Source organism: Pristis pectinata, chromosome 10 (assembly GCF_009764475.1).
Source record: "Pristis pectinata isolate sPriPec2 chromosome 10, sPriPec2.1.pri, whole genome shotgun sequence".
In the NCBI taxonomy this organism is placed as follows: domain Eukaryota; kingdom Metazoa; phylum Chordata; class Chondrichthyes; order Rhinopristiformes; family Pristidae; genus Pristis; species Pristis pectinata.
The window spans coordinates 86,412,282-86,436,030 of record NC_067414.1 but is presented as its reverse complement, the minus strand read 5'-3'; the positions used below and the strand labels follow the sequence as shown (position 1 = coordinate 86,436,030).

General features: G+C 38.8%; 1 protein-coding gene across 6 annotated transcripts in view; it reads left to right on the top strand.

The window, feature by feature from the left end:
• slc8a1b (solute carrier family 8 member 1b) overlaps positions 1–23,486 on the top strand; it is a 177,381-nt gene extending 153,895 nt beyond the window's left edge. For all 6 annotated transcript variants that reach the window (XM_052024760.1, XM_052024762.1, XM_052024761.1 and 3 more), the window contains 2 exons: positions 3,895–4,170; positions 21,396–23,486. In XM_052024760.1, coding sequence (XP_051880720.1) covers positions 3,895–4,170; positions 21,396–21,772 — 653 coding nt within the window. In that variant the 3' untranslated portion in view covers positions 21,773–23,486. The remainder of the gene's footprint in view (positions 1–3,894; positions 4,171–21,395) is intronic.
• Positions 23,487–23,749: the final 263 nt, after the last annotated feature.

Sequence of the window (23,749 nt, the reverse complement as noted above, 5' to 3'; positions counted from 1 at the left end):
TCCTTAATTGCATTTGAGAAGGTGGTGAACTGCTGTCTTGAATCACTGCAGTCTTTCTGGTGAAAGTACTCCCACAGTACAGAGTAGGGAGTTCCAGAATTTCAATGCGATGACTATGGAGGACCAGTGAGATTTCCAAATCAGGATGATGTACGAGTCAGAGGGGGACTTTCAGGTGGTGGTATTTCCATGCACCTGTTGCCCTTCCTCACTGGAGGTCATGTGTTTGGGAAGTGCTGTCAGAAGGATGGGTGAGTAACTGCAGTCCATTTCATCTGAAAGATTGCACCTCTGGCATTGTAGACTTTGAGCATCACACTGAAGTGTCATGCTTCTGTGCTCAAGTCTTCAGAGTTGGACCTGAGAATAAAACTTGGGATTGAGAGGAAAGTGCTGTCAACAGACACCAAAATGCACAAATATCAGCAAAAAAAAAAATTACTCAGGCTCAGTTCAGGCAAGTTTTGGATAGAAAGTTTTTGAATCGGCCTTTAAATGCAACAATCTTTTGAATCACTTTATACAAGTTTGCTGATTAGTATCATATCAAAGTATTTTGTACTTAAGGTTTTGATACAACGCACAGCTTTTGAAAAGGTCTCATCTTTTCTTGATGTCTACTTGCATGATACTTCCAACATAATGAACAGAACAGGCTGATTTTGGATAACCTTAGTCTAGAGGTGTTAAGGTTAATTATAGTGCACTGTCATACTGTGATCAACTGACTTAACTCATCAATTTTTTACATAATTGTAAAATGCTTCTGCACAAGCTGATAAGACAATAATTTGGTGTACGAGGAGCTGTTAGAGATTTATAAATCCAGATCTTAATGAAGTTTGCCTAAAGCTTCTGATAAATTATCTTGGATGCCAATAAATTTATGTACCATTTGACATAAATAACATGCATTTGGACTTTCTCTGAAGTACATTGTCACTGTTATTAAAATCATCAATCCCTTGTCACTAAATTGGCATTCATTTTTAGTCTATGCACTGGTAATTCAAAACAAAGAACAATCTTGGATTTGGCATTTTCACAGTGCTAAAAGGAGACAAATTTTCTGATGATAGCAGTTAATTTTTCAATGTTTCACAATGTATGATTCTACTGTAAAAATGAGTCATAGCAAATATCAGCAATACTTCTAATCATGTAATGCTTCAATTAATATGAACACCGTGATTAAGTTCATTTAGATTATCATGCTTTACTCATGCAGTAATTGGCAAAGTCAAAATGTTGCAATTTTTTTCAGTAATATTGCCTTTCAGCTGGTTTATTTTTGGCATTACAGAGCTGTTATTGTATTGCTTTTGAGGTTTTTAATCATATTCCTTTTGCATCAGTTACTAAACACTCCTGCCTTGCTTTTAGTGGTATCAACCTGGCAAATAGAGTTGCAAGCAGTTAAAATCATTGGATTCAATGTGATTGAAAGGCCTGCTCCAGCAACTTGTTTTTTAAAAAAAGAGTCCCAGCCAGGAAGCTGGCTGCTGATGGGTTACTCTAAGTTTTAAAAGAAAAACTTGTCCCACACATGAGGCTCTTCCTCTGGGCATTCCCCTAACTGATGAACTCAAGATCATCACACCAGCTGCCATATCAACAGTACCTTCCCACTCTGCCCTACACCCAATCTGAGGATTGATCTTCACAATGGCAAAAGGGGTGGAGGAAAGGCTTGTGTGCTAAACTTGTGGAGCCTTTTCTATTGTTCACAATGCCTTGGACATCATAAGCCTGGCATACATCGTAACTGGGAGATGAGTGCAGTTGGAAATTGGGACTTAATTTGGTGTCTCTGTAAAGTGAAACTGGCTGAAAGGAAAAATAATAAAATTTTAAATTTGACCTCCTGAATACGTTGACTTGCAGATTACTTTCTAACCCAAAAATATTTATTCAGAAAATTGACACTGCCATTAATTTGTACCTTATATTTTTTAAATAGACTTCTCAGTTTATACTTGTGCCCATTTGTTCTGGGGGCGGGGAGAGGAGGGGAAGGGCAGAGGTTTTTTAAAAATGGAAACCTCAGTCATATCTCTTTCCAAATTCTTATCAAATTTAGTTAAATGATGTGATATCATTTTTGTAGCCTTACTGATGCGTGTAACCTAACCAATGTTCTACATATGATGGCAGATTATTACCAGTGAACTGTTCCACCTTCAGTAGCTCTTTAGTTCTTTTTCCATACTAGCCTATGTTTGGCTCACTTGATAGTACTTTTTCCCCCAAAGCTGAAACTCCATTCAAGCTTGATCAATCTGTGCTGACAGGCCATTGGCTACATTGATGACAGACGCTGTTTTTCGGATCGCTCGTTAAACAAAGGTCTTACCTACTTTATCATAGCACAATTTCAAAGAAAAACTGCTCTGCCAGTATCCTGGATAACATTTATTCCTTGAGCAGCATCACTAAAGCAGATTACCATTATCACAATGCTCTTTCTAGGTTCTTGCTGTGTTTAAATTGTCTTGTGACATTACAATATGGATTACAATTTAATGTTACTTCAATGGCTTGGATTTTTTTAGGACATCTATACTCTCATGAAAGTTGCCATATAAATGCCAGTCTTTTGCTCAATCTTGTGTGATATTGATTACCACTTTCTCCCCTGATTTGACTCTCTTGATACTCAATCCTTTTGTTCTGCAACCTGTTCAGTATTTGTCTGCATGACACAGTGCATTAGGCTGCCTGTATCAGTTGTCTGCCCACCTTCCCCTTTAACTTGTCCTGCTTTTGCATCAGCCATATCTACTTCAAAATGTTCCATGAACTTTCAGATGCTTCTAGTATCTCTGATCAATTGTAAATATTGATGCAATTGATGAGAGGGATTGAGTTCCTAATTGAGATTCAATATCATGTTTTTCATGGGCTGAATTATGAAAAGCTTTCTGCAATTACAATTTCACCTGCAACTAAATCTTTAAAACATTCTGAAACTATTTCTGTTCATTCTGACTGTTAGGAGTGAGGGACCAAAACTAACTTTGAATGTTAATTCATGGGCAATCCATGGTTAGTTTCTTGACTTGTATTCAGTGTGAACTTTTGCAGAATTATTTCCTGTACATCTCAAGCTAACCATCAGGTTTATCACTACATTTTCTGGTTTTAAGTAAATCCTGGATCACTTTCAATTCTGAGTTGCAGCTTGTATGTTAAATTTGTAGTGTTTTAATGTGTGGAAATTTGAATGCATTCCTTCATGACAACTAAATAGCTGATTTTTGTGCCTGTATTAATGGTGATTAAACCATTCATAATCAAATTAATGACACAATCTGTAGTGCTCTGTTCATGCAGTTCTTTAGTATACAAGCACCCACTGCTTTCTTTGACTGAACAATGGAAAATCTGAATTTACTTCTCTAACTCATTATATCTGTTTAATGTATTTTTTTTTAAAAGTGGGGGGGGGGTGGGGGGGAAGCAAACTAATGTAGTGTAGTGAAGTCCTTGCTGTTCATTCACTAAACTTCATCAGGGTTATGTACTTTGGTCACTGATTTTTGAAAATTAGGCTTAGGTAAATTAGACTACACGTTCAGATGCATGTCTGTCAAAGATTTACACTTACAAAAGTTGTAAATCTGTTGTAGAAACATGCTAATATATAAACTGTATTTTGATTGAATGTTTTATGAAGTGTTCAAGTACTGTAATTAAAAAGCACAATGGGGGGGGGTGAATGGCGTAATCACTACCACTGTTGCCCTGTTTTACCTCCCCCCCCCCCCCCCAAAAAACTCTGGATTTAAATTGTGAAATTATGCCATGTGAATATTAATACTGAATGATCAAACATTCCTAGTTTTAATGGGACCATTAGTCAGTTTATTTTTAATAATCTTTTCCCTTCTGCAGGAGAAGATGATGACGACGATGAATGTGCTGAGGAGAAACTTCCTTCATGCTTTGATTATGTAATGCACTTTCTGACTGTCTTCTGGAAAGTTCTTTTTGCAATTGTACCTCCTACGGAGTACTGGAATGGCTGGGCCTGCTTTGTAGTGTCCATTTTAATGATTGGCATCCTAACTGCTATTATTGGTGACTTGGCTTCGCATTTTGGCTGTACCATTGGACTGAAGGATTCGGTTACTGCAGTAGTGTTTGTAGCACTGGGGACCTCGGTTCCAGGTAAAAATACTCTACCTTTTATTGATTTGAATACGTCTTTAAGGTACTAATTAACTTTGGCAAGAATGATATTGTAATTTTAAGCAAAGGGCTCACTTTCTATAATCATCTACCATTTTTGTAATTATAGTATTTAAGTCTGTTGAGTGGTTTTGGCTCCTAACCTTTACATGTGTAAATGTAAAATTAAAGAAATACAGTTGGGGATTGAAACTGAAATTGCAATGAAGATGTTAGAATGTCAGTACCTTAAAGTTACAATGGTACTAATTCAAAATGAAAAGAAATTTATCAAAGTATGCAACTGAGATTTTTCTCTCCCAAGTGCTGCGTGGGGGTGGGGGGAGATGTTCTATTTGGGCATGGTTTCACATAAGCTGATGGACATTTAGGAAAATGCATGGTCTATCTCGAACTGTTTAACATCAACAGGTAGAAAATCAATCAATGTCATCCATTCTATAATTGTACTTTTATGACTGAACCTATGCAAAATGCATCCCTGGATCGTAGGGATGGTGCCTGCAATACGTTGACAAATGTTTGTCTAGACCCTTGTCCATTTGGAAGTGGAATGCCTAATACTGTAGCATTTAATGCTGTTGACTAGAGATTAATTTTTTTTCTGCTTTCATGGTGCTGCTTCCCTCCTGTCATTTTCTGCTTATTCTACTCTGTGCTTTCTCACTATTTTTGGTTCTTCATCTATTCTCTGGTAAGAGTTTGTGGCTGGAGTATTTTGGAAGCAACATTTCTAGTAGTGGTTGAAGGGCACTTGGCAACAGACCAGTTTTGGACTTCGTTGCAGGCAAGGATTGTGGGAGCAGGCAGTTGCTTTTGTTCAATATTTTACATCAACATGATTTTTATTTTTATGATTATCAATTTGTCCTAAACTGCATTTGGCTGAACATTCATAAGATTGAAGAACAAGAATCAGACCTTCAGGTTACCATGTCAAAGAAGTGCATGCCAGTGCCGATTCTAAATAGCTTATCTCTAATTTTAATTATTCCCTCATTGCAGATTTCCTTTCAGGAGAACAATATAGGTAGGGTCCACATTGTCATTGGAGTTACAGGTCGGTATTTTCATTGGAGTTGCAGGGCAGCAGTGACTTGATGCTGCTAGTGAAGGTAGCACACTGGTCTGGGAGTAACCTGAGTATAGCAGAAGGAAAGGACAGGAAGGATTCATGAGGTTTGTACCAGTGAGGGCAAGAAAAATGGGTTGCTGAGGTCAAGGGCTGGAAGGGACTACGGTATGAGAATGATGGACATTAAAAGTCAGGTTCTGCCTTTGGAGCTATAGCTGCCTGGAACGCAGAAATCTGGACTGCAGTTTCATTTTTTTGGTCATGATTGATTAAGGAAGATATTATAGCTAGTCTGAATGGAGAGCAAATGGTAAGGGATAAGAAAGAATTGGCCCTTTTGAGTAGATGGAGAAGTGAGGATTTGGTTCCCTTTCCACTCAAATTTGAGTGGACCTTGATATTTAAAGCCCTATTAAAATAGTTTACCTGTGGCGGTATCTAAATCTGTCAGGAGATTCCTCCCCAGTGTTCAAGTCTTATTCTCAGTAGAATAATGCATCTAAATGTTTGCCTGATGTCAATGAGATCAGTGTGAGAACTGCAGACTTCAGTCTTGTCTGAGCTGCAGTGTGCAACCACAGAAGTTTGTGTAACCTTGGTTATGGTCTGTGGTTGCTGTAGGTTGAACAGCTTCCCATTAGCTCCAAAGATTAGCTGCACTAGCGTTGGAAGATCAGTAAGGGCTAGGTGCAACATTTGCGCAAGAAAGATTGAGAACAGTGGACCAAGACACATCCTTGATGGTAATCTTCACTGTTGCTTCTGTTGTAATCCCATTGGTTAATATGATTCGTATGCCATCATGTAGTAAGTGTAAAATGGAGATGAATCTGAGTAGCTGGACTTGAGGATATTCCACAGTCCCTCCTGATCAATGGAATCAATTATTGAGAAAGGCGGTGAGTAGTGGCTGGTGCTACTCCTGGCCTTGATTAGTTGGGGATTGGGGATGAATGTCATTCAAGATCCATTTCGCTATCAATCTATATGTTCCACAACAAGGTGTTCTGTATAATTAACTGGATAAATTCAGTAGTTCCCAAAACCAGACACGAGGACTGAGATTAACCAATGTCTGTCCTATGGAATAGGAGAAAGCGTGATATCCTGGAGTGGATATCAGTCACTGAGGCAGCTGCATCCCTATTCCAAATTACAGTCATGAGGCATAATAGGTTGGTAAGAATTCAGTCTCAAATAAGCCTGTTAATTCATTCACTTTCAAAAGACAAATGTCAGCACAAGACATTCTGAGCCAAGCAGGATATGACAAGCTGTATAATAAGAAAAGTTGGATATGGGATTTATTTTTGAGTTCCTGTATTCTGTCTTAAGTGGAATTGACAGGATCTCCACTAAGATCAAAGGAGGTAGGTAAATGTTGTAGGCATCCTCCAGGGAAGAAAATGGTTGAAGGTATAATGGGGGAAAGAAATGTGGTTACAGTCTGCTTGGAGTGATTGATTGAACCATACAGGCCTTTTGAAGAAATGGAAATACAGAATTAAATACATCAAAGTTAGCAGATTTGAATCCTTCAAAGTGAATTTCATATAAATGCTGTTGTGCATGGATCTGCCTTTTACTTGTGTACCAAAAGTGTGTTGCTTTGTCTCAAGGGTTATAATGTTTTATTTGTAGAAGTAGCCTTTGTATTTGAAAGTCAGGAATATGGATAAATATCTGCTCCAATGTGTACAATTGTAGAAGCTGACATGAATGTGTAGAATATAGTAGATTGAATATTCACAGAGAACCATTTGCCTTCATTACAGGCAAGCTGCTTGCTGAAACAATGAATTAGTGTGTTAGATTTTGATACATTTTCATAAAATTTTAAATATTTATTGCCTTCCCTCAAAGCTCTTATAGATTCTGCTTCACAAATGTTTCTTTTGTACATTCCATGCCCCAACAAATGTTTTTAATAGGTAACACCTTAAATTTATGTGCTCCAGTTGCCAACTCACTAAGCGGTAGAGTAAATTTTGCCAAAATCTGCCATTATTTTGAAGGTTTGAGATTTCTTGACCTTCTCTGCTTCAATTAAATGAACCCTGATTTTAATCTTTGACTAAAGCCCTTCCCTCATCTGAGTGAAACTTGTATATGCCTTTTCTATAGTGACAGGAGAAGGCCATGGCTTTCCCTTCCCTATCTATCCTCTAGCCTTCTGAGGAAATCTCAGCTTCTCCAATTCTGGTACATTACACAACCTCAACTTTAATCGCTATAATTGGCAGCCATCCCTTCTTCTGCCCAGGTACAAAGAACTGGCATTTCTTCCATCAACCTATTTTTTTTTAATCTCGTTCTCCTTTTAAGATGATTCTCAAATTTTCCTTTCTTTGTAAGCTTTTGACTGTCATTTGGACTTCAAAGCTTCTTGGAAGTGCCTTGTGACATTTTAATGTGTTAAAGGCACTATTACAAGTGAAAGTTGCAAAGGAAAAGGTGGTAGAGAAATAAGTTATGATAGCAATGAGGTTGCAACGAAACAGATCCCACTATCAACGTTGCCTAGCGTTGAGGAAAATGGAGTCAGAGTTAAGGGGGGGACCTGGCCACAACCTTCCAGTCCTCGTGTACAAGTCCTCCTTGAGGTTATTCTACTAATACAGAAAATTAATAGAGTGAAAGGTGGTAAATATCATACCAATGTTCAAATGAGGAGAGTCGTAAACTAGGATAGTTAAGCTAGTCTTAATATTGAGTTTGGGGAAAATGTGTTGATAATTGCCAGTATAAATCAGGTTCACATGATGAAATAATGCGAAGGTTGGTATTATTGGTGCACCCAATGATTTTGTATGTGGATTTTGACAAATTTAATAAGGAATGCCATAGCTGACATTATTTAATGTTATTTTTTTTTTAATTTTTAATTTAAAAAAAAATGGCAAAAGCAGAGTTTGGCAAACTTTAGAGATTAGAGATGTACAGTAGTGATTCATAGGATGCCATTTTGGGATGACTATTCTTGAATTATGTAAATGTTCAAAGCTACATAAAACAGTAAGGAGTTAGAATCTAATTAAGGCATTTAAAAATCTAAGAGCAACTGATGGTTAGATGTTGGAGAGTCTAGGGCTGAGATGTAGTGTTAGGGAGTTGACTACTTCGTACTAAGATCAGATGAAGTCTTAAGCTCAAGCAGATGGTTGCAACTATCTGGAATTTTCAACCTTAAGGCAGTGGATGCTCAGTTCTGTATATTCTGCACTGAAGTAAATGCATCAGAGGGCAAATAGTTGGTATTGTGGTAAAGCTCTATAGTTGAATTTCTTGCAGCTGCCAGCACTTGGATACACAGCTGAAAGCTTATCAGCCACATGAGCACCACACCAGTCTTCCAGCTACTATGATGTTGTTAATTTGCAGCATCAGTGACTCCAAGGACAGATGAGAGTAAGCCCAGGCTTGGAGAGATGAGCCTAGAGAAACCGATGGACCACACCACTTTGACCCTCCATCTCTCCCAGATGGATCTGTTCTCAGCCTCCTATATTCATCCAGTGATGCCCAGTGCAAACTTGAAGAACAGCACTTCATTGTTTGACTAGGTATATTACAACTCTCATGGCTTGATATTGAGTTTAACAATTTTGGATAAGCCCCCTTCTTTTCACATGTGGCTGAACTTTCATTTCAATTCATAAGGACTCAATTTGCCTCTATCAATTTGTTTCATGCCAGTTTTTAATCATTACCATGACAGTTTTAGTCTCCGCTCTGTAATAGCCATTCCCTTTGTTCTCTCCACCTTCCTTGCCTCTGCTTAAAATGCACACTTCTCACTTTTCCTATTTAAGGAAGGGTCCTTGGCCCAACACTGACTCTGCATCTCCCCCCTCTGCTGCTCAACCAGCTGAGGCCTTCGGCTTTGGTTCCTGTCATGTCTGTGTGGAGTCTGCGCACTGGCATCTATGAAAGTGACTTTAGGTGTGGGCAAATGGGCATTAAAATAAAAAGCTGGAAATAGTGGTCGGGCAGCATCTGTGGAAAGAGAAACTGGTCTGAGTGGAACAAGGAGAAAATCTGAGGGTGAGACAGGATGATCTAACAGTGCAGTTAAGATCAAAAGCTTTTGTTTATGCAGTATGGTGCTAATGGTAAGACTGGGACATGCCCAGCAGGCCAGACTATACAAAGAAGTAAGAAACTGAGTTAAAATGAGCAGAAATTGTACTCTATTGGCCATATCAAGTCCTGCAGGCTACAATGTGGTCCTGCCTGATGGAAGATGTTATTTCTCAAGCTTGTGTTGGTCCTCATTGTAACGGTGCAGAAGGCCACAGGCAGGAAGGTTGGAGTGGGAAGGGGAATTACAGTGATGGGCAACCAGAAGATTGGGGTTGCTCCTGTGGCCAGAGTGCAGGTGCTCTGCAAAGCAATGACCCAACCTACATTCAGTTTCTGCAATGTAAAGGAGACAACATGGTGAATAGATTGTAAGAAATGCAAGTGAATGGCTGCTTCACCTGAAAATACTGGGATGTTGGGAAGGGAAAAGGTGAAAGGACAGAGGTTGTTGTACCTCGTGCAGTTGCAAGGAAAATGTCATGGGGCAAGGAGTGATAGATGGGGCTGGAAGAGCAGACCTGGGAGCCACCAAAGGAGGGATCCCTTTGGAAGGGAAGTGGATGGGGAATGTGGTACAGGAACTTGTTTCCAATCTTAATTTTGGGTTTCCAGCATCTGCAGTTGCCATTTTCATGTCTGGGTATTTGAGGCTAATTTTGCTTGCAGCAAAGTACTTGAAGGTGCAAGGGAGACTTGGTGTTCAACATAAGTACTGTGCGGAGTAACCTGTGACTGTGTGGTCTTGTGTAGCAGTATGAACAGGAGTGCATGTTTATTGTAATAGACCCTTTTAAAGAACATTGATTTTGAGCCTTCTGCATTAGTAAATCTGGTGTTTCTTGAGTAAACAGTGACTGGTTTTCAGACCAATGTGGTTAATAATCTTGCTGCTGACTAATTCTGGACACCGCATTGCTGTTGATATAATTTGGGGAAGTTTTAGTGAACACTCCTCTCTCATAAAATTGAGCATATGTTCTTACCAGTTGGTGATAAGATGCCCAGAAAGTGTACAAAATTGTTTGAATCCACTATATTATGGCTTTCAACTTTCCACAAATAGGATAAAAACAATGATGTTGCAGATACTTTTAAATAACATAGTTTAGAAATTCAAGTAAATTATGATAAATCTTTGTAGATGACGGGATTGGTCCTAATTTGTATTTAAATTGAGGATTGTACTTTAGGGAAAGATTCAAGACCTTGCAGAGGTTATTTTAAAAGAACAGTACCAAGGATGTGCTACTTGCAAGTTGAGGTGAGATGAGCTGTGGTTATTTTGGAGCAGAGAAAGTTAATGGATTTAATTCGGATTTTTGGGAAAAGTAGAAAAAGAGGAACCATTATCGGTGACTAAGATTGGTTGCCAGAGGATACCTTTTAAGTAACTGGCAGAAAAATGGCAGCAAAATGACAGGACTATAACAAGTTATAGTCTGAACAGATGGTGATAGCAGATTCAATAGTAGTTTTCAAACAGGAATTGGATTAATATGCGAGGTGGAAAGAACAGGGGATCAGGACTAATTAGATGTTTTTTTTAATGGAGCTGGAATAACGTATCTAATGGCCGTCTTCTTTGCTGGATCATTATAATTCGTTGACTCATTCCTAATAGTTATCCTCTCCAATTCTCCACCTCTTCCCCTTATACCCTATTATTCCCATACCCCACACTCCTGTGACATCAAAGTACTTATTAATGTCTCCAATATTACTTCACACTTAAAAAAAAAACTACTTCACTGAGTCTTGCACATTCCTTTTATTTCTTTGCTATCAGTCTGTGTGTACTTGTTGATATTTTTGTTCTGTTCTTTACCCTGATTTTCTATTATTAGTCATTTTGTATCCCCGTTCTTAAATCTGAATGAATAAACTCCAACTTCTCTATCAGTAACAGCTTTTATTTCTTAGGCAGGAGGAGATATTGGAATGAATACTAATCAATCTGCATGTTAAATGCAACCCGTTGAATTCCTCTAGATTTATTTGCTTGTCTTGGAAATTTAATGGATGTACATTACTGAATTTGCAATAAATGTATCATCTATTATCTCCAAATTGTAGATAGATCATGTTAATTAACATCTCTACCATTCAAAGGAAAATAAATGCATTTGAGTATAGCCTAAATTATCTGAAGTTGAAAGTGAAAGATGTAGTATGTAGATTCTCATTCAAATTAGAAGTCATAATAACTAAATGTGTTTCAGATGTGCTATAGCATTGGTTGTTTTTCATTTTTGTCTGTGGTATTTGGGAGTTTTTTAATATTGCCCCCAATCAAGAAGTTGAATTTTGTAATCAAAATTTGTCAGCGTTTTCCATTTGGAAAGCTAATTTGTGGCATTTAATTTTCTGCTCCCAGACAACCTCTCGTGACAGCTTCAACATCTCCACACCTGCACATCTTCATTCTGAAGACTAAAATACATTTTAACACTCTGCAGCTGTCCCTGAAATCTGGGCTTTAAAGCTATTCTGAAGAAAGTGTGCATCTCCTGACCCTGCCATTAGCGACATCTTCCTCTTTCTGTATCAGCTTCACCCATCTGCTGATGTAATGCACTGCACTGCATCCTGATTTGCACTCTAATTGCTCATGGATGTCTCTTTGCAAATGCCCAAGGATACTGAGGGAGGCAAGGGAGGAGATTGTTGAGGTCTTGACAGATCTTTGTTGCCTCCCAGCCACAGGTGAGGTCCCAGAAGATTGGAGAATTAGCCAATGTTGTCCCCTTTAGGAAGGATAACAGATAATCCCAGAAATTATAGGCTGGTGATCCTTCCGCCAGTGGTAGAGAAATTATTGAAGAAGTTTCTTGGACAAGAATTACTTGAATTTGAAAAGCCATTGACTTATTAGGGATTGTCAACATGGTTTTGTGTGGGAGAAGTCCTGTCTCTCAAACCTGAGTTGTTTTGAGGATGTGGCAATGTTGATTGAGGGTAGAGACGTGGTTGTTGTCTGCATAGACTTTAATAAAGCATTTGACAGGGTCCCTTGTGGTTGGTTGCTTCAGAAGATTAATCCATATGGGATCCACAGTGTGATTGGATACAAAATTGGTTTGATCATGGAAGATGGAGGGTTGTGGTGGAGGGGTGATTTTCTGGCTTGTGGTATGCAAGGATCAATGCTGGAGCCCCCTGGTAAACATGAGTGGTCTGCCTAGTGAGTTTTCAGATGTTACAAAAATTGGTGGAATTGTAGATGTTGAGGAAGGTTGTTGGGATATAGTAGGATATAGATCAGTTGCAGATATGGGTGGAGGAATGGCAGATGGAATTTAATCTGGGCAAGTGGGATGCATTTTAGGAGATCAAATGCAAGAGGAAAGTATACAGTAAATGGCAGGACCCTTAAGAGCATTGATGTACCAAGGGACCTTAGGGTGCAAGCCCACAGCTCCCTGAAAGTAGCAACATGTGGATAGGGTGATTAAACAAAAAGACCTTACAGTCTGCTTAGTCAAGGCGTTGCGTATAAAGGTTGGACAAGTCATGTTGTAGCTGTATAAAATTTTAGTTGGGCCATTTGGAGTATTGTGTGCAGTTCTGGTTGCCATCCTATAGGAAGGATGTGGAGGCTTTGGAGAAGGTGCAGAAGAGATTCACCAGGATGTTGTCTGAATTGAAGTGTATTAGTTACAAGGACTGGTTGGACAAAGTTGGATTGTTTTCTCTGGAGTGTTGGAAGCTGAAGGGAGACCTGATAGAAGTGTGTATAATAAATTGAGAGAGGATAGATGGTTTGTTCTTCTCCCCCAGGTGAAAAGGTCAAATACTAGAGGGCATGGGTTTAGGGTGAGAGGGAGAAAGTTTAAAGGAGATGTGCAAGGTAGGTTTTTCTCTTGATATGGTAGGTGCCTGGAATGCTCTGCGAGGGGAGGTGGTTGAAGCAGATATGATACAATGTTTAAGAGACATTTCAACAGACAAGTGAACAGGCAGGGAATAGAAGGTTATGGAGCATGTGCAGGCAGATTGAATTAGTTAAATTTGTATCATCATTGTAGACATGGGGGCTGAAGGGTTTTTCCTGTGCTGTGCTCTCATATGTTATAAGGTAAATAATGAAGCCTTGATATTCACTGGTCAGTCTCATTCTTACTGGGATTTAAGTATTTGTAAGGTACATCTGGATGAAAAGGATAGATTTCTGTTGACATGGTGCAGCTAGTAGAGCTGCTGCCTGCACAGCTCCAGTGATGTCTATTCCATCCTGACTTCTAGGATTCTGTGTAAAATTTACACATTTTTCTCATGACCATGTGCGTTTCCTCCCACTTCCCAAAAAGATGTGCAGGTTGGCAGGTTGTCAACTAACTTGCCCTTAGTGAGCGGGGGAGTCGATGGGAATGTGAAGAGAATAAAACTGGATTGGTGTAACTGGGTGCTTTGTGGTTAGTGCAAGCATTTTTTGTGCTGTATGACCATGATTTAAGGGGAGTGGCTATGGGTTTCATAATTGTATCTAATGAGGACTACATCCTGAAGGAATATAACTACTGATGAAGAGCAGCCTTGTTACATGGAAAATGTGCAGGAGAACAAGTGCAGAGTGTTCTTGCTGCCCCTTTTAGTTTTCCTCATGTCAATAGTGCTGCCGATATTTGCATTATCGGCAAATTTCTTTACCATGGCTCTGTCCAAGTTAACGGAAAGGGTCTTCCAATCATGAATAAATCCATTACCCTTTGCTTCCTGCCACTGAGCCAGTTTTCCACTTTCCCTTGTATCTCATGGGTGTCTACTTTTTTGACTGCACTGCCATGTGGAATCTTAAAATCTTTGATAATATCCTTGTAGATATTGCATCTGTTGAACTCATCCTCCTTTGTTGCCTCAATTTTATCAAATTAGCCGGACAGTTTTATCTGAAATTTGTACTTGAGATGTGCCCTTCTTAATGAAGGCTTGTATTGTTCCTCAAAATTGATTCCTTTAATTTTCCCACTAATGTTAAACTAGCTGACCTGTAATTATTTGGTTTATTCCTTAAGCAATGGTGCAAAATCAGCGGTGTTCTGGCATCTTCCTACAGCTTTGAGAAGCTGAGAATTAAAATGCAGCAAAACTGGAAATCTTAAAATATCACAATGCAGGAAGTACTCAGCAGGTCAGGCAACACCTGTGGAGAGCAGTGGTTGACATCTAGAACCAATGACCTTTGATTAGAACTGAGAATAGGTAGAAATAAAATGTTTTAATTTACAGACGGGAGGGGTGAAGTGAACAAAGGGAATGTCTGTGATTGGCTGGAGGCAGATTGAATGATGAGATGGTGCTGGAGGTGAGAGTAGTAAAGGCTTATTAATCACAGATCTGTCCAGAGGAGATGTGAATCGAAGGAATGAAAGAAAGCTGAATAAACATGACCTTGTACCTCAAGTTCCTTCCTTGCTGCTTCTATCAGCCTGATTCTGTCTAGACCTAGCAATTTATGCATTTTCCAAAATGTTTAGCCCCTTAGTATATTCTCTTTTTACTATGTTTATCCCATCAGATGTTGCACTCATTCTTACTAATAATGCAGCATTAACTTTTATGAATACTGTTACAATGCTTCCCCACATCTCCATTTGCATAGTTACCATTTTTACTCAAATTTCCAGTATCTGCTGTTTTTAATTTTACTATGTATTTATCTCACTATCTTTGAAACATTATTGAATTTGTTTTTAGTTGCCACTTTCTTCATACCTCTTGCTTTCCTAATTTTGCTTTTACTTGCCCTCTTGCACAATATATTCTCCCAGATTTTTGTTCTTTCAAGGCTTTTGTTTTCTTGTCTTCTCTACGCAACAGCTCATCTTGGAGGCCTGTGATTTTTAGCTTGACTCTTTGTGGGAACATATTTACCTGTATCATTTGCTTCTCTTTCAGTGCCTCCCTTTTCTGCAAGGCTGATTCACCTTCAATTATCTGCAACTTATCCACTTTTGCTCTGTCTATAAAACTGCTGTTAGTCCAATTTATAACCTTTACCCCTTTTCACATTTTCTATTTCCATAACTCTTAAATCTAACAGAATTGTGATAACCCCCACAAAAATGCTGTCCCATCAACCATAAGTATATTCTGTACCTGCCCAGCTTCATTCCCTAAGATTCCCTCTAGACATCTTGCACTCACTCAAAGATTCTCTGTGCTTTTTGTGCCAACTATGCTAACAGATAATTGAAGCACCCTTTTTTTTTTACTGCTCTAGTGCTTTTTCGACTTGTACATTTTGTCTGCAAACCTGCTCTCATCTTCAGACTATTTGGCGGTCTGTAGTAAATCTCCAGTAGTATAATTGCTTCTGGATAAGTTCAGTCTATCTAGCCTCATCTGATGATTCTTCTAACATTGTGCTTTTGTTATAGCTGGAATTGTTTTGTTTTTAATTGGTATTACCACCATTTTTTATCCCCCTTCCTCCCTCCCCCTTCCCCTTCCCCCCAGTCATTTGAAAACATAACCAGGGTGTTCAATTTCCAGAACTGTCCCCTTTTCAGCCATATTTCAGTACAGGCAACTCCCATATATATTTAGTGATGAAATTTTGCCCTTGTGAAATTCATAAATCACTACCCAAAAATCCAAGATTTGGAATAAAATTTGATCTTGTGGAATTTGTGGGAAAAGATTAATAAAAATTAACAAATACAAAATGCGAAATAAATTGTCTATTTTTAGTTTCATCAATTCTTATTTCACATTTGTGCAGACATTACAGCTTTTTAGCACAGTAGGCTTGTTTTGCTGCCTGGCAGTCCCACCCCCCCCCCCCCAGTGTTTTCCATGTAACTTATCCTCCAGTTGTCTGAAACGGCCTGCAAGTTTACGTGCAATTTGTAAACTTAAACTGACCACAAAGAAATTTCACTGGATATAAAGCTTGATATTTTACAAAAGTTTGCTGGAGAAAAATTGCAATAGTTAAAGCCATGGGGCTTACTACAGCATCTGCATGTCTTATTGCCTTCAGCTTGTGTCCTGTTCACCAAATGACTAACATTTAACTTCATGCCATTAAACACAGCTGGATTCCCCTTGTGTCTATTTTCTAACCTTTGCCTTCTAAACATTTTTTTTTGCCTTCCACATCCAGCTCTCTTCCATTTTAATCTTTGGTCAGCTTCCCAACCTGCTGCCAAGCTAAATGAACCCCCAACAGCAGTGGCAAACCTTCTTGTTGTGATATTTGTCCCTGTACTTGATCACTCTATGATGTGGGGGTTAGGGCCAGGCCTTTGGCTGCCAAGTCCCTAAGTTTTGAAATTCCCTCCATATTTTCCCACCTCTGTCTGCTCCTCTTTAGGGGAAAAAAATTGGTCATATGTCCCAATATCTTGACCATGGTGCAGTTGGATTTTGTTCATTAATGTACATGTGGAGTACTGTGGCACATTTTACTATGTTAAAGACACTATGTAAATAGAGGTTGCCCTCTTCTGGTGCACTGTTGCCTTGAACTACTGCAGTCTAGCAGATGACTTACGAAATCTATACTGAACTAATATAAACAGCATTGTTTTAGTCCCCTGATCCATGAGCCAATATGCAGTTGTGGATTATCAGGGTTCAAGTTTACTTTGCAGAGTTAACAGGCATCCATCTCTTATTGCAAGCTACTTCAAAGGTCAGCACAACATCTAGGACATGAAATTGAGGTTGTTGACCAAGATCTCTCTTGAAAATGTCAACAATAAAGCATTGAGAAGTATAATTATTTGCATAGTATCTTGAGTAACAATTATTGCAGGAATACCTCTTGGTGCAATATTTGTATTCAAGATGCTCAACGGCACTTGGGGAAACTCATTTCCAACCAATTGCATCTGATCATTTAGTGAACAACCTTGGAGTAATTGGCTAGGTAAATGATTTTTTAGTACCCTTGGGGTGAAAAGTTTGAGCGAAGACTATTCTCTGGTGTAGCTGCCTAACTAACTAGACAACTGGAATCAAGACACAGCAGAGTTCAGTTGATGATTAGCCAGATCTTATTTAAGCACTAGGGATTGTTTCTTAAGGAGCAAATATCCTCTCATTGGGCAAACACTGGTTTTATAGGTGTAGATTTTTCAGAAGTTTTGTTTGGACACTGGATATGGTGCTGGGGATCTGCATGTGTCAGCATCTAATGTGGATATCAGAGTCTGTTGTAAATCTATGTAAGAAAATCCAACAGTAATAAAATATTGGGAAAGAAGAAATTACGCTTCCACATTATGCTGAGTTAGGTGGAGAGCCTTACTTTGTCATTGGACAATAGAACAAAATTTTGAAATAAGGTCACAAGTCTACTGTTCATTGAAGCTGGAGATGAAGGTTTTAAATTAGAAAGAAATTGAGGAAAGCTGTAGGGATTGCCTGAATTCGTAGGTGCATTCAGGTGAAAGCTATTAATGAAGAATTGCAGAACTTATTCATAACTAAATGGAACAGGAGTTGTTTGATATGCAGCAGAGGGGAAGATTACATTGCTGGAGGTCTCCACTATGCCAATTTGATTTGTAATTGACTTGACTAATAACAAGTTAGCAATTAGCATTGAAGTGACATTTTTATATAGCTATTTAAACTTGTGATTAAATTTTTGATAAATATGGCTGAGTGCATTTTCGCCAAACATTCCAATCTGATGGCACAAGAAAATAAATTGTGAGCACATGAGGGTACAAGGGGATATTGATTCTTAAATGAGTGGGTGAGGATCTGACAAATAGAGTATAATGTGGGAGAATACAAAATGAAGCATTATCTGAACGTGAGATTGCAAAGCGCTCAGATGTAGTGGCATCTGGATTTCCCATTACATTTGCATTAGGCAAGTATGCAAGTATAGCAAGTAATGAGGAGAGCTAGTAGGATGTGGTTTAATATTAGGGGAACAAAAGTTGAGAGGTTGTGCCTCCATTAGGAGAGTGCATTGGTAAGACCACCTCTGGAGTACTGCGGAGTGTATTGCTCATCTCTGAACTGCTTCAAACGTGAATATCTTTGAGGGTTACAGGGCTAATACGTAGAATGAACAGTTTCACTTGTGAGAAAAAGTTGGGTGGGCTATGTAAAATTATTTTTGAGGCTCATGAATCTTTGAAACTCTCCCTCCAGAGGTCAGTGCAAGTTGGGCCTTTAAATGTTTGTAAGGCAGAGTTAGATACTTGATGAGTAGGAAGGTGAAAGAGACAGTAAGGTCACCCATCATCTTAAATGTTGGAGTTGGCTCAAGCAGCCAAGTGATCTAATCTTGCATTTGGAAAAGCATGGACTTACTAGGGATAGTTGGCATCGCTTTTTGCAGGTGGAGGACTTGCCTCTCAAATTTGATTGATTTTTTTTTGAAGTGACAAATGTTTGAAGTGAAGTTTCAAAAATGATTGACGGTAGGGCAGTGAAAGTTTTCCACTTATTGGAATTGATTTATTATTGCCACATGTACTGAGATACAGTGAAAAACTTAGTTTTGCAAGCAATCCATGCAGATCATTTCAAAAACAAGTCCTTTGAGGTAGTACAAAGGAAAAGCAATGACAATGCAGAATATAGTGTTATTGTTAGAGTGCAGATAGACAATAAGGTAGATTGAGAGGTTGAGTACATCTTCAACCTACAAGAAGTCCATTCTAGAGTCCTACGACAGTGGGATAGAAGCTGTCGTTGAGCCTGGTATTGTGTGTTCTCAAGCTTTTTGTATCTTCTGCCCGATGAAGGGAGGGAGAAGAGAATGTCTGGGGTGGGAGGGGTTTTTATATACTGGCTGCTTTTCAGAGGCAGCAAAGTGTAGAGACAGCATTTGACACGGTTCCTTATGGTAAGGTGGTCCAGAAGATTGATCTGCATAGGATCCACAGTACATTTAGGTTGGATTCAGAATTGGCTTGGTCATTTGAAGACAGGAGTGGTGGAGGGTTGTTTTCCTCTGACTGCTGGTCTGTGATCAGTTATGTTCCTCAAAATAATTGGTGCTGGGACCTGTTGTTGGTAACATTTTAATGATTTGGGTGATAATGTAGGTGGGCTGATTGGTAAGTTTGCAGATGACATGAAAATTGGTGGAGTTGTGAATAGCAAGAAAGGTTGTCAAAGGATACAGTGTGATTATAGATCAGTAGGAAATTTGGGTGGAGAAATGAGTTTAATCTCGACAAGTGTGAGGTGATGCCTTTTGTGAGGTCAAATGCAAGTGTAAAGTATACAGTAAATGGCAGGAGCATTGATGTACCAAGGGATCTTAGATTGCAAGTCCCTGAAAGTGGGTAGTAAAAGAGGTGTAAAGAATACTTGCCTTCATCTGTCAGGGCATTGGGTATAGAAGTTGGCAAGTCACCTTGCAGCTGTATAAAACTTTGGTTAGGCCACATTTGGAATATTGTGTACAGTTCTGGTCCTCATCCTATAGGAAGGATGTGAAGACTTTGGAAAGGGTGCAGAAGAGGTCCACTAGGATGTTGCCTGGATTGGAGTGTATTAGTGATGAGAAGTAGTTATACAAACTTGTTTTCTTTTTGAGTGTCGGAGGCTGAGGGCTGAGGGACGACCTGATAAGTTTTACAGGTAATGCAGATGAACTTGGAACCTGGATTAGTACATGGAACTACTATGTTGTCACCATTTCAGAGACTTGGTTGAGAGAAGGACAAGACTGGCAGCTAAATGTTCCAGGATTCGGATGTGATGGAGGGGGGATGTGAAAGAGGTGGCAAAGTTGCACTACTGATTAGGGACAATGTCACTGGCACTTGGTGAGGACATCCTGGAGGTCTCATCCAGTGAGGCAGTATGGGTAGAGTTCAGAAATAAGGTGGTCAGGTCAGTGTGTGACTTGTAGGGAAATCCACAGGTTTCTGCATTTTCATGTTCCTGCTGGTCTTGGTTGCCTCTGTTAATGGGGTGACAAGTTTGAGGAATGCTATCCAAATTGCCTTGGTTATTTAACGCAGTTCAATTTATTGATGCACATTGCATCATGGTGCGCTGGTGTCAGAATATATTAATGCTTAGGGTGATTTTTAAATGAGGTCCATCTGTCTGCTCTCCAGGATTGAGTGGGCATTAGGGTTCCAATTATGCTATTTGTCGAACCATAATCAGCACTTCTTCTCAAGGCAACAAGCAAAATGAAGTAGTTGACCATTTTTCTTTTTTCTGTAATCTTGCTAAGTAGCTTCTTTGTGTTACTATGTAGCTAACTGAAAGTTCAAAATAATGATTTTTGAGAAACTTGAGTGTTTAAATTCATGTCTCTTAGTATGGTAATATTGTGAGCAAATAACACTAAGGGCTAAATATTGTGGTCCTCCACTGAAGTGCCTATATTCCACAATAATGCACTGAGTTTTTAATCTTCCTGGTTTACCTCCTTTGAATCTCAGTTTTTTCCATTGTAAATTCACTGGTAATTGTCCCATCCTTTTCGATCTCTCCTTCCTATTAAGCACTCCTTCTCACTGAGCCCTGTCTCTTGTTTTTTTTTTGCTTAAACAGATTGGGGTAAAAGTTGGTCTGTATTTTATGGATGTATAATGGGTGCGATCTCTTCTGTTTTTAAGCAGCAAGGCCTTTTGCTTTATGGTAGTTGTAACAACTCTGAGCTGACCCAAAGTGAATATGCAGATATGAACACAAGACAAGAAAATAGTAAGAGTAGGCCACCTGGCCCCTCAACCCTGCCCCACCATCTAATATGATCATGGCTGATCTGCCCCAGGACTCAACTCTTCTGTGCCTGTTTCCACAGCCCTCCATTCCCTGTTCTTTCAAAAAAAAATTCCAAACCTTGTAATTAGTGCATCAAAATTTCTCCTGGAACGTTTATAAATTCAATGAAATAGTGTTCGTAAACCCAATGTAATCATTGCTGCTCTGACCCTTGAATGTAGTAATTATTTCTTATTGTGATTGTCCACAAAACTGTTGGATCAGCACCTAGAAATTGGTAATGCTATTGTATGATCTAAATATTTCAGTGTACATTTAGTGTTTTCATATTTTATTTCAGCCATGCATAATACAACTAAAGAGAACATTTTGTTTTCTTTTACAGATACCTTTGCCAGCAAAGTAGCTGCAATTCAAGACCAGTATGCTGATGCTTCTATCGGTAATGTGACCGGGAGCAATGCTGTGAATATTTTCTTAGGAATAGGTGTAGCCTGGACAGTTGCAGCAATTTATTGGAGTGCTCAGGGAAAGAATTTTGAGGTGCAGCCTGGAAACCTGGCCTTTTCGGTCACTCTCTATACCATATTTGCTTTTATAAACTTTGGTGTGTTACTGTACCGAAGGAAGCCCGAAATTGGTGGCGAGTTGGGTGGACCACGGACTGCCAAGCTTGTAACCACAGCAGTGTTCACTTTGCTTTGGTTAGTATACATCTTTTGCTCATCTCTGGAGGCCTATTGCTACATAAAGGGCTTCTAAAAAAAATAATAAATAAATCAACAGAACATGAACAAAATGGACATCTAGTATTTCACTCGCCTGATGATGGAATGCTAACTTCTGAGAGCATTCTTTTTACTAGGTAGAAGTGGATTTTAGTGTTCCATCTGCAGGGGCATCATAACAATAAAGGCTATGAATGTAGGGCTTGGTCTGCTACTGTGCAGATCAGTTATACCAAATGGTAAAATATTTTTTATTGAGACAAAAGAGCCTAAAATAATACTTATGGCACTTATATCCTCAATAGCATGCCCTCATCCATTCATGCAATGATGCCTCTGTACTAATGTGACTGTTTGAGATCAAGTTGCTTAACACAGAAAAATGACTCGACCCATTAATTAGTTTTGTTTTGGATCTGCGTGCCCTACACTTCATTTAACATACTGCGTGCTGACAACTCCCAATTAAAATCCAGTGTTGTCAACATTTGGAGTTTTTGGTTTAATTTAATTTGGGTTCCTTAGTAAAAATGCACAGAATATGCGTAACTGCTAGACATTTACCCATACACCGTGTCATTGTTATTTTTGTACAATAATGTTAAATGTGATACTGTAATGCTGTGCATGGTTAAGGCATTTGTCCTGTATGTAATATAAATACGTCACCAATCTCAAGATCTACCGTGTATTGTTTATTACCAGGAATTGCTCGTCTGCGTATGGTGAGGGGGAAAGGCTGTAGCTTTTGTCTGAAATTTGCCACGTTTACAGAAATAAGTGGTACTGTTGGAACTAGCACCTTCACAAAGACTGACTTGATCTATAAATAAGGCAGAATTTTTTGTTAAACTTAGAAGTTGAATGATATGTTATTAAAACTATTCAGGGTCATTTATTTTAGTTTTGTTTTAGAATGTCAGTATAGTTATTTCTGTTGTCTAGTTGCTTTTGTTGCTGTCAGCGCTGTGGCACAATAAATCAGTAAGACAGTATAATTGGGATGGTGCATGTAAATTAACCCAAGCAGAAAGACGACAATTGTTTATGTTAAATGTTGTTAAGTAGGCAACGAGGATATTGCTGTAGCAATCAACAGCTCATTACTATTGCCAGCTTTGAGTCATTTCAATGTTGTGCATTCTTGCAAATACAGTCCAAACCATCAATGCCAATTCATACTCTTGTATCAGAATCTCTATTAGAAGAAAGGCATGTTCCAAGATCCTAGTCACATCATGTGGCATTAGGTTTTACAAATAAACAACTCCAGTGGAGCTCGATTGAAAAATTGCAGATGCTGTATTTAGAACCAATAATATATGTAAGATAGAATTGAATAAGAATCTATTGAAGCAAAAAAGTTGTTCTTGTGAGCCACAAATTGTGATCACAACAAAGGTTTGTGTAGTTGAATTAATGAAGAGTTAAGTGCAATAAGTGTTTTCCTTCTATGTTTGTTTTGATCAATGCTTTAATAATAATAGAAAGGCAAAGGTTTGCATTTGGTGCCAGTTTGTAATCACTGAGAGCCAGGTTACACTTCATCTCTATGGATACACCCAACTTGCAATATTGGTTTAATCTTATCACAAAAACAAATAGGTAGAATGCATTCTAATGTTTATAATTGATTATACATGTATGTAACTTGTACATAACACAGTTCATAAAAAAAACTAGTTTGCTGTGGTTTTGCTTTCCAAGTGACCACTTTACCACCTTCCCCTGATCAATTATCTGTCTCTTAACATTAACTATGGAGCAAAATACAAGAAACTGGGGGGGGGGGGGGGGGGGGGGGGAATTGCCATCATCTTTGTAACAGAGCTACTCATTTTCCCATGCAGTTTTTATAAAATGTTTGGGGTTTTCCTCAAAATTACTAGTTTGTGCATGTTGTAAAGCTATGGGACCACAATGGAGTTAATTTTCTGTCTAGAGATGGGTCAAACTGTGTCAAGTCCATCTTTGATCATGAGGGAAGATTAACAGAGTAATCTTTTTATTA